Here is a 12008-nt window from a genome sequence, read left to right as displayed (position 1 = left end):
CCACAGACACCTTCGTACTTGGCTCCGTCAGCGTTGGGTAGTGATGGGTTGGATGAACCAGTTCACCAAATCGGACTGATTCGTTCTAAACAGATAAATTCGCGGAAAAGAACCGAACTTCCCATCACTACTTGATTGTGAACGACCCAGTATTTTTACCTGCCTTACGATTGGCTGCTGGAAATCCGAACCCTGATCCTCATGTTCTGATTGGATGCTTGTTTTGCACTTGGAAAAGGATTGGATTTTGTCTTCACGCCACTAGAACGTGATCACTGTACGGTTATAACCTCCTGTGAAAAAGTGCCAGGTCAACAAAAGCTCAGTGTACAGGAGTTTAGGGGCGCTTATAGACCTTTTTTAGGGTGGCTCCAGCCCCCCTGTCTGTGATCTCAGCCACCCTAAAACTTTAAGTATAATTTTTACTTTAAAAAATTAATATGGCATTAAAATGCAGGACATGTTGTCGATAGAAAAGAAAATTATTTATCGGTTTGATCCAAGAGAGAATTTTTTTACTTTGCTTTTACGCGCGTGCGTTGTAGTCTTTCAAAAGTGCGTCATCAGCTGTCTACTTTATTTGAACGGAGAAGCACAGGCATGCACAGTCAGAGCTGGAGGCATCTATCTATAACGTTAATCGGCGGAAAGCCGCAAAATGTCTTGTGAATATTTGTTTATTAATGACTGCAATCATTGGACACACTGTTCGTAGAGAATGCACACATACATGAACTGATTTGATTCAAGACTGTCATCATTACATCCTGCATAAAATTTTGGTGTCAACTCTTGCCATTTTAAATAATACCATAACATTTGGCTTACTATGTAGTCATATAATATATAATATAAAACTCTTCTTGTTTTAAATTCTCACTGAGGGCTAAAACCCCTAAAGATGAAATCCTAGAACCGCCCCTGCAGGATTTACATATACTCCGGGATATTAGTTTATTTAGAGTCAGTAACTTGTGGATCAGCGCTGACTCAAGACGCGAACTGTTTAAAACGAATCAGTCCAATTTGGTGAACTGGTTCATCCAGTTCACTAAAAAGAACCGGTTCACGAACCGGTTATCACTACAATCAAGCTGTAATTAAGCATTAAATGGGCGGAAGCTTATGAGATTGAGCATCTGGACAGCAGCATTGGTTTAAACTGCAGCTCTTATATCTGCTCACATAGTTATTTAATTACACAATGGAAACGAAAAAGATTGTTAACTTTGCTCCGGGACCGGCAAAACTTCCTGAAGCTGTAAGTTTTATGTTCTTGTTGTAAATGTAAAGGTGGTGTTTAAGTCTTCATCTGTTCTCCTTCTCATCCTCAGCACTGTGGACAAAGCTGCAGCTCTAAACATGTTGTTGCTACGTTGCAGCTCATCTGGAAAAGAAAGTAATGTTGAACGCTGCAAATCGGATTGTTTTGTAAATGATTGTTTTAATGAAATATCGTGTGAGTAAACAAGAGGCATTAATTAGTCAACAGTTTCACTCCTTACTGTTGCATCAGCCAAACATTATTACTTTCTTGATGTGCAAAAAACCAACCGATGTTCTCATAGTTTAGGGAAAGGATTAACGTGTGGCTCGGTTCACGTTTAGCGCATTGTTATATTTTTATAAATATATGCTTTCGCACATCTTCCTGCGTGCTCAGTTTCGTGACCATATCATGGTGTGTGTAGTAGCTCCACCTGTTACATAGCCATGTGTATGGGTTTATCCGCTCTATCTGGTTACAGAGCCAAGTCAGATTTAATAGGGCGACGCCTGAGACACTTTGGCTGGGCGTAGCCTCTCCACCCGAGACACGTTGGCCGGGCGTAGCCTCTCCACCCGAGACACGTTGGCCGGGCGTAGGCTCTCCACCCGAGACACGTTGGCCGGGCATAGCCTCTCCACCCGAGACACGTTGGCCGGGCGTAGCCTCTCCACCCGAGACACGTTGGCCGGGCATAGCCTCTCCACCCGAGACACGTTGGCCGGGCGTAGCCTCTCCACCCGAGACACGTTGGCCGGGCGTAGCCTCTCCACCCGAGACACGTTGGCCGGGCGTAGCCTCTCCACCCGAGACACGTTGGCCGGGCGTAGCCTCTCCACCCGAGACACGTTGGCCGGGCGTAGGCTCTCCACCCGAGACACGTTGGCCGGGCGTAGCCTCTCCACCCGAGACACGTTGGCCGGGCGTAGGCTCTCCACCCGAGACACGTTGGCCGGGCGTGGCCTCTCCACCTTTAAATAAAGGAACATGAGCAATGCTAAGGTCAAAAACCAGGATGTTCTCACAAATCTGAATTCACAAACCAAATCTGAATTTTGGAAAAGAAAACAGTCAAAATTAAAGTAAGATATTCATGTACTAGCATGCTGATGTGGTTTGGACAGTGTTTTCCAGTCTTATGTTGTCAGACAAGTCTGTATAGTTTTACTGTATGCTTGGTGTATACACAATGATTAAATGTTCTGTGGTTGTGCCAGAGAAAGATTGCTTAAAGATGTTGAGCAATAGTAGGAGTTGTTATTTAATTAGTCCTGAGATGTCCGCTTAGCCATATCATCAGCTTAAAACAAATGGAAGATTCTGATTGGTCCCAGATTCTGATTGGTACGAGAGAGACCATAGACCGTTTCAGTCAGCTTAAACCAGCCTGCAGAAAACTATAGAAAATGTTTGTTTTGCTGTGGCTGAATCTGTGAATGAACCTGAATTGAATTATTAGTTGTTACCGAGATCGTAGTGACGTTAATGTGAATTAGAGGAGATTCTGTTTCAGTTCTTTGATACCAAAGTAGTCCAGAAAGACAATTTAAGTCCTTGTGAATACATTTCATACCTGGAGGGTTAAAACAGCTTTACGTTGTTCCCAAGGCAAGATGTTTTGCTAAGATGGTCCAAAGTCAGACAGCACGGGTTAATAAGGTTCAGATTAGACTGCAAAATGACCTAAAAGGAAATGAGTCGGCAGGTGATTTTTATTTATGGTAAATTTCTAAATGTCAGAACAAACAAAAGCCTGAAAATAAGGAGGTGGCTTAGTGGTTAGCACGTTCGCCTCACACCGCCAGGGTCGGGGTTTGATTCCCGCCTCCGCCTTGTGTGTGCGGAGTTTGCGTGTTCTCCACGTGCATCGGGGGTTACCTCAGGGTACTCCGGTTTCCTCCCCCGGTCCAAAGACATGCATGGTAGGTGGATTGGCATTGTGTGAGTGAATTTTTTGTGGCTACATACAGTACAGACCAAAAGTTTGGACACACCTTCTCATTCAAAAAGTTTTCTTTATTTTCATGACTATGAAAATTGTAGATTCACACTGAAGGCATCAAAACTATGAATTAACACGTGTGGAATTATATACGTACATAACAAAAAAGTGTGAAACAACTGAAAATATGTCATATTCTAGGTTCTTCAAAGTAGCCACCTTTTGCTCTGATTACTGCTTTGCACACTCTTGGCATTCTCTTGATGAGCTTCAAGAGGTGAAATGGTCTTCCAACAGTCCTGAAGGAGTTCCCAGAGATGCTTAGCACTTGTTGGCCCTTTTGCCTTCACTCTGCGGTCCAGCTCACCCCAAACCATCTCGATCGGGTTCAGGTCCGGTGACTGTGGAGGCCAGGTCATCTGGTGCAGCACCCCATCACTCTCCTTCATGGTCAAATAGCCCTTACACAGCCTGGAGGTGTGTTTGGAGTCATTGTCCTGTTGAAAAGGTGGTGTGTCCAAACTTTTGGAAGGTGTGTCCAAACTTTTGGTCTGTACTGTATGTTAGTATAAAGTACTTCAAATGAGTTAAACATGTGTCTAGATTCTTGCTTGGCATCAAACTTACTTAGGTGTGGCTGATGTTTATAACTATAACCGGGAGAAAAAACTTCGTTTAATGCAACAAACTAGTTTGGTTTAACCCATGTTTCTGTTAAACACAAGACATTAAACTTTTGATCAGTAATCAATTCATTAACCATAAGGGCTTTAGATGCATGAGATCTTATATTTAACAGTTCTAGATTCAGATAAAAGGTGCTGGCTGTTCATTCACTATGATCTAATTTTATGCTAATAAGGTTATTAAAACAAATTTTCTGAGTATTTATAGTTTTTTGTTTAGCTCGGGAAAAGTGTCAGTCACAGTCACTATATTGTGAATATTTGTGATGACTCAATACAGCTAGCAGACCGTTGGATTAGCCTGCTTGTCTGCTCCCTGGCCCTGGCTCTGGATTGTCACAGATAAACTAGGCCTGTTCTTAAACTATGTGCTATGCTGCAAGAAATGAGAGCAGTACCTTCCCGTGTGGGATGGGCCAGCCTTGCCCTCAAAAGTGCTCCAATTATTTATGACCCCCACATTGAAGCACCAGATTGATTTCGGAGCACCACCTGGACATCCAGCAATTCAGCGACCATAACCTGCTGGAAGCTACATCGCCACACCACATTGGGATGGAGCCAGAGCATACTGCAGCATCGGACATCACCTTCGCTAATTTATACACCTCTGCGATATTACTCTTAGTAAACTCTGACTGACGAAGGCTTTGTGTACCTATGCTTGTCAAAGATCCTAAGATTACCTGTTATGTCCGGCACCCTGGCTCCTGGAAACCACCTTCCCAGCCCCTAACAGCCTAGCTAATTTTAGAGTCTCCTATAACCAGAGCTCTTTCAGGTTTCTTAGTGGGTGCTGAAAAAACATGGCTAATAATGGATGGCTTTTTGTGCTGTTTTGTGAAATGCTTAAATGTCAGTGTTTAAAAAATGATTGATCTCGGCGACTCTAACGCTGAAGCTGCTAAATGAGGGTTGGATTAACATCAGTCATCAAAACAGTCTTATGGTGAATGGTTTAGATTTACTATAAATATCATAGGAGGCTGGAGATCGTGTCTGAGAACACTGTTGATTTTAAGGACTTCCTATACTGATGAATAAAACCGACACTCTGCCTTTCCATCAGGTTTTGATCCAGGCCCAGAAGGAACTGGTGGATTACAATGGGCTTGGGATTAGTGTCCTCGGTATGTAGTCTTTTTCATGTAAAATCCAACTATGTAGCATGTATATGAGAGAGAGCGAGTGAAAGAGACTGTATCTGTGTGTGTGTGTGTGTGTGTGTGTGTGTGTGTGTGTGTGTGTGTGTGTGTGTGTGTGTGTGTGTGTGTATTGACATTGACATTTCACCTTCCTTCTTCTACCTAGAAATGAACCACCTGACAACAGATTTTAACCAGATCATCACCTCAGCTGAGTCTCTCCTTCGTGAACTTCTGTGAGTCCTCAAACTCTGCTGTGGTTCTGTTTGGATGTGAAAGTAATGAGCTGTGCAGTGAACCTGTACCTCAGCGCTGCTCAGTCCTCTGACCTGACAACGGAGTAGTGTTACTCTGTTTATAGAAGAAGACTCCAGTGTGAGCTCTTTGTAACAGTCATTCACTTCCGTTCTCTTTTTATTCATTGTTTAAAAAAAAAGGAAGATTTTAATTACAGGGAATTTGCTCTTGGTTTATTTGTTTAAACTTCGAGATAGAGAGGATGATAATGATGTTCTTAAAAAAAAAAACACACACATAATCTTTAGCAAATTACTATGCTCTTCTATAAGGGGAAATAAAATCATTTTCTGAATTCTAGTTATAGGAAAATAAATCAAGCTTCAGCGTGTAAAAAGTAACTCCATGTTTCTGCCTTGTCATATTTTATTCTTTCCCTGTTCGACATGTGCGGTATATTTAAGCTAAATTAGGAGCTCTATGTGATCATTCTTAGAAGCTTCATGAATATAGGTCCTAGACAGTAAACATTTTGAATATGGAAATATTTCTACATATTTCTTTGTCCTACCCTTTTCTACAGAAATGTACCAGAAAACTACAAGGTTTTGTTTATGCAAGGTGGTGGAACAGGTCAGTTCAGTGCTGTTGCTCTGAATCTGATCGGTCTGAAGGAAGACAGATGCGCTGACTATATCATAACAGGAAACTGGTCTGCGAGCTCTGCCAAAGAAGCCGAGAAGTACGGCAAAGTGAACGTGGTGAATCCAAAAGCGGACCGATACACCGGTGAGTTCATCGGAAGACATAAGCTTCAAAAACAGATGTGTGTGTGTGTAGATTTTAATGTAAGAAATAGTTTTGAGCATGTGTGACTTTTTTTTTTGGAAAACAGAAAAAATTATCAGGGGGGCACGGTGGCTTAGTGGTTAGCACGTTCGCCTCACAGCTCCAGGGTTGGGGTTCGATTCCCGCCTCCGCCTTGTGTGTGTGGAGTTTGCATGTTCTCCCCGTGCCTTGGAGGTTTCCCCCGGGTACTCCGGTTTCCTCCCCCGCTCCAAAGACATGCATGGTAGGGTGATTGGCATCTCTGGAAAATTGTCTGTAGTGTGTGAGTGTGTGAGTGAATGAGAGTGTGTGTGAATGAGTGAGAGAAAAAATTATCCCTGGAAAATTTTTGTTGTGTTTAAACCTCTGAGGGATTCCACGTTCCAGACAAAAACTGGGAAAATGGTCGTCACGGAAACATAACCACGATCTGTCCCACAGCTCTGTGAAGCCCATGAGATCAGCAGTTTCTAAAACACTCGAACCAGCCTGCCTGCCACAGCTAACAATGCGATTTTACACAGTTTGCCCCTTGTCATGATCGGTGGTAGTTTTGACTATTTCTAACTCCTGGGATTTTTCTCACAATGCATTCTTTGGAGGTTCTACAGAATGGATCAAACAAACAGGAAGGCTACAGTAACTCACAGTAAATCATCAATATTAGAAACCAGTGATAAGCAGAAAAGAAACACAATCTTAGAAACACAAGACATCAAGCATTGATGTGGATGACCTACAAGAGCAGAACAACATTTCAACTTCAGCCTCGATCGATAGTCTGAGGCACTAAGAAAGGACTGTTCCTGCTCTTTTTATAATCATCTGTCAAGCGTCTACAATCCTGATCCCAGTGTAGTCTCAGATTCCTGGTTTTGTCTGAAGAAGTGGAACAGACGTGGAACCCTATGTGGAGGTCTGACTTTAATCCTTCTGCTTTTGTTTAATAGGGCTTCATAATGTGTCCCCTCACAAAAGAGGACTAATGTTTTCTTCATTGAAAAGAAAATGGACTCGAACTGCTGATCTTTATTGTGTTTTTCCTCGTTTATTGGGAACACGCTGTTCTTTATCACTGCTGAACGGTTAAAGTCCTCAGTTCCTCCTCAGGTTGATTCTTTTGACTCTGTTTAGCTTCAGGACTAATAAGGATTTTACTGCTCATGAGTTTCTCTATCCAGTCCATGGGTAGAGTTTCAGTTTTTAAACAAAATTTAAAGAGAAATGATAAAATATTGGATGTGCTTAATATTTTCATTATGCCCCTCTTAAATCTTTGTAATACATTGATTTACCTTTTCTTGTTTTGAATAAAATTTGGTTTAAGATCCAGGCAGTGAATGCAGATTAAGCTGTTTTTTTTCTCTCCTTCCTTTAGGGATCCCTGACAGCAGCAGCTGGTCACTGAACCCTTCAGCATCCTACGTCTACTTCTGCTCCAATGAAACGGTCTATGGTATAGAGTTTAACTTCGTCCCTGACACCAAGGACGTGATTCTCGTCAGTGACATGTCGTCCAATTTCCTCTCGCGACCAGTAGATGTATCAAAGGTCTGAAAATGTCACTATTCACTGTTGTGTTGCCAGTATCGTCCTTCTAATATCAGTATCCAGTATCGTCCAATATCCCATACACAAGTTTTAATTTTATCTTTCTTTGTCCTGCTCCAAGTTTGGGCTTATATTTGCAGGTGCGCATAAGAATGTGGGATTTGCAGGAGTCACTATTGTGATCGTGAGAGAGGATCTGCTGGGAAAAGCTTTAAAGGAATGTCCGACCATCCTCGATTATAACGTGCAAGCAAAAAATAATTCTCTTCACAACACGCCACCGACCTACAAGTAAGGAAGTGCAGTTTCATTTTGTTGTCTGGGGTTATCATCTTTCTAATAAAAATAGTAGTAATAATAATAATAATATATTTAAGCGTTTTAATTGCAAAATTCATTTTCAAAACCAAAGCAGCAGAATAAAGTTCAAATGAAATCGGCGTTTTCTTTAGCTAGGGTCCTGTAGAAATTCTACAGTAACAGAACTATTTTGCTTTCAATGATTCGTTCTCGTTTGTCGCTTTTTATCTTGGTCCGGGTCACAAAAAACAAAAACAAAAAAAAAGGACTAGAAACAAACTGGACTTTTGTGTTTTTATTTATTTATTTATTTATTTATTTATTTATTTATTTATTTATTGTAGGGTGAAATCATCAAAGTTCGTAGTTTTTGGAACTAGTTTTTTAGGCAAACTGTAGTATCCTTAAAATTATTGTCATGAATCTCTTTAGTTCATTGGTCTCCCAATGACTCCTATAACATCCCATAATGTAACTAGACTGTAGTCTCATGTACCAGACTGTAGTCTGTACTGAAAAAGCTGTAAACACCACTTCCTTCTTCCATAAGGGAAGCAGAGCGTCACGAAGGCTTTGTTAAAAAACACCACACGCGTCTCTCAGGAATCCCATAGAATCCAACCAATTAGATGACGACTTCATAGAGACAGTAACAGTTTAGTTCACTTGTCACATTCTGACTGAATATCTTGCTTCACGAGGCCTGTGGCGTCTTTTACATAATACATCTGATTAATACTGATGGAGAAATCACGTGTTGTAGGCTCCTCTACAACTACAGGTGTTTTCCATGCACTTTTATTTTGCTTTTCTTTATATTATTTATAGCATCTACATTGTGAAACTGGTTCTGGAGTGGCTCAAGAATAACGGCGGCATAGACGTCATGTACCGACTGAACAAGCAGAAATCCTCGATGATCTATGACATCATCGATAACTCCAATGGATTTTACTTGTGAGTAAACAAAAAGTGTATTATCGTTTTAACTGTAATGTATCATGTGAAATGTGTTGGTGTTGTTTAGTAACAGGACAAATATTCTTAAACTGCATATCTAGCAATGTTTTATTATGGGGCTTTAAAGCTTGGAGTTTTATTTCATTGGTCCTGGGTAAAATCGGATGCTTATCTTTTGATAAATTGTTTAAACAACTAGAAATAAGTACTTGGGCTACACATACTAAAAATGGTCTAATATTTATATTTCATTGTACAGACCAGAGACGTTATAAAATCGGGAATTATTTAGTCGTCTTACTGAGCTCATGTTTTCGTAGATCCCCCATCGACGTATCATGCCGGAGTCTCATGAACATCCCGTTCCATATCGGAAACTTGGAAGGAGACGAAGCCCTGGAACGACAGTTTCTGGAAGGTGCTTCCAAACTAGGGATGATCTCTTTAAAGGGACACAGGTACTGTACATCATGAAGAAATGGCATATATATTAAATAAGATCTGTTTTTTACCGAGACTAAGCGTAATCCCGGAAATAAATGATCATCAAGTCACAGCCGGTCCGTGACGCAGCCTTAACCATATTATTTTGACAGGTTGGTTGGTGGGATAAGAGCTTCTCTGTACAATGCAGTGACTGTGGAAGAAACTCAAGCTCTTGCCACCTACATGAAGGAGTTTCTAAACAAGCATCAGCCGATTAAAATGGATCACTAAACTACACGTTCTATTTCTGACAAGCCTTAATCGCAACTAACGTAACTTGTTTTTTGTAATAATGTGATAAATGAATAGAGGTCACTTGTCTTTATGTCTTTATAGAAGGGCATTCATGTCTAATAGAATTAAATAATATGTTATTGAATCTTTAATTAATACTTATAACACTTATTAATACTTATTAGTTTTGCTAGTCACACTTCTCTGGTTAGAAACACGACATAGAGTTAAAACTGTTTTGTCTAGACCAGGGGTCGGCAACCCGCGGCTCCGGAGCCGCAAGTGGCTCTTTCATCCCTCTGCTGCGGCTCCCTGTAGATTTGGAAAATAAATATTTTATTTAAATTTATTTTATTTTAGTTTGTTAGTTTTTTGTTAGATTATGATGCTCGTGTAACATTAAAATAAACCGTGTTTAATGTATTTGTTGCTCAAAATATGCGTCGTAACCGCCGACTCGCAAAATCCGACACACAGAAGCAGACGCATTTTTGGTTTGCTGCAGCCGGCAAGTTAAAATTTTGACGTCATGCAGGGCTGTCAAGTGTTTCACGCATTGAGAGTGACAGTCACGCATTTGGGTCTTTTCACACGTTTTCCTGCCACACATCGTATTTCTTACTCAGAAAACCTTTTGACTATTTATCATATATTTAATAAGCCGCAGCGCCCAAAATGTATCAGTCCGCACCGCCGTCTTTGTGGAACCGGGCAGGAATCAAGCGCGTCTCCCCTGCAGTTATCAGCCAATCAAAAACAGAGGCTACACAATCAGAAAATAGCACTGTCTGGGAAAGATTTAACGCAACAGCCAATGAAAAAATTGGGGTTGTGGTGGGGTTGGAGATGTCACGCTTGCCTGTCTTCAAAACTTGAGAGCCCTGGTCATGAATACGAAGAGGACTCAATTAGACGTTGAACATTTTATTTGAAAGTAACCTTCGACTCAGCGTCTTCCTTGTTAAGGTTAGTTCAAATTGTTCAAAATATTTTTGTTTGCTTGCAGAAATAAAATTTTGTTTACTCAGTAGGAGTTCATTGATTTCATAAATGCAACACACTACAGTTTTTTCTCTACTTTCCATAAAGGTAAAACACGATATATGCAGCGTTCTAGTCATTTTAGATATCAAAAGGGTTTTGTTGCTATTGTTGCCAAATGGCTCTCTGAGTGTTTAAGGTTGCCGACCCCTGAGCTAGTCAAATAATTATTGTGTTTATTAACAATTAATAAGTAACTCAATGCTGGGACTAAGATGAAACCTGACCTCATGTGGTTCTCATAGATAAACAAGGACATGAATGCAGTAGTCTGAATGTATGCAAGCAAAAAATGGGAATTAAAATGATTTTCAAGGGCTGTTTGTGTATGATTTAATCAAAGGTTTTAAAGAAATCACACAAGCAAGCGTGCTGAACATCTGTCACATTTAAGCAACATCACACTCACAATCATGCTTTCAGTATTCACCATGTTCAGTAATTCAATTAAATTCAATTTATTTGTATAGCACTTTTAACAATTTCTCATGGTCTTAATGCAGATTTACAGAAGTATGGAAACAGAAGAGAGAGAAAAAGAAATAAATATATAATAATAATAAGAAAAAAAATGGATAAAAATAAAAAAATTAATATATACAATTAAAGTTTAAAATTAATTTAAAAAAAAAAAGATTGTTAAAATGTAAAATACTATATATCTATCTGTATCCCTAATGAGCAAACTCACGGCAGCAAGAAAAACTCCCTGAGATCAAATGCGGAAGAAACCTTGGGAGGAACCAGGCCCAGAAGTGAACCCATCCTCATTTCTTTGACACTAGACAGTAAATAATGTAAATGTTAATAATTGAGTAAATGTAAATGTTAACAACTGAGAGCTATGGGTCATCATTAACGCTGAGTTCAGCACAGACCTGATTGCTGATAAAGACCAGACCATACAGCTGACTGACACAACATTGGTTCAAAGAAGGCATGACAGTCTACGGGTGGCTACCTACACATCAATCCCATAAGACACTGGCTGACCATGCAGATCAATTTCTGGCAAGGTGACCACCGGGCGACAAGACTCCAGCCAGCGGTAGAACATCGGGATTGACGAAGTAGCTCCGTAAGAAGTGACGATCAGGCTAGGAACTCTGAACACTGGGAGCTTGGGAGTGGCATATTGTCAGGACCCTGGCAGAGGTGGCTTGGAGACAGACCCGTACGCAGGATAGCTTCAAATGAAAGGGGTTTAATACATTAGGAAGACAAACATAAACCAAAACACACGGGGAACTAACAATATTATCAATGAAGCCGCGCTGCCTAATGCAACGCGGCTCACATATATAGCTACACGGACAATCACACACAAAGGG

At 40.6% G+C, this 12008-nt stretch overlaps 1 protein-coding gene across 2 annotated transcripts; it reads left to right on the top strand.

Moving 5' to 3' along the window:
- Window positions 1–1104: 1104 nt before the first annotated feature.
- On the top strand, window positions 1105–10154 carry LOC113653269 (phosphoserine aminotransferase-like). 2 transcript variants are annotated; one of them, XM_027162765.2, is made up of 10 exons: window positions 1226–1261; window positions 1335–1399; window positions 4965–5025; window positions 5207–5276; window positions 5861–6066; window positions 7484–7656; window positions 7778–7947; window positions 8785–8913; window positions 9237–9374; window positions 9513–10154. In XM_027162765.2, exons 4-10 carry the CDS (start codon window positions 5209–5211, stop codon window positions 9631–9633), a joined length of 1005 nt encoding a protein of 334 aa, XP_027018566.1. In that variant the 5' UTR covers window positions 1226–1261; window positions 1335–1399; window positions 4965–5025; window positions 5207–5208; the 3' UTR covers window positions 9634–10154. The 2 variants fall into 2 exon arrangements, with proteins under 2 accessions (XP_027018565.1, XP_027018566.1); XM_027162764.2 differs by lacking the exon at window positions 1335–1399 and having other exon boundaries at window positions 1105–1261.
- The last annotated feature ends 1854 nt before the right edge of the window (window positions 10155–12008 follow it).

Source organism: Tachysurus fulvidraco, chromosome 9 (assembly GCF_022655615.1).
Source record: "Tachysurus fulvidraco isolate hzauxx_2018 chromosome 9, HZAU_PFXX_2.0, whole genome shotgun sequence".
NCBI classification, from domain to species: Eukaryota; Metazoa; Chordata; class Actinopteri; order Siluriformes; family Bagridae; genus Tachysurus; species Tachysurus fulvidraco.
Note: the sequence above shows the minus strand (reverse complement) of the source record. Positions and strands in the feature narration are given on the sequence as shown.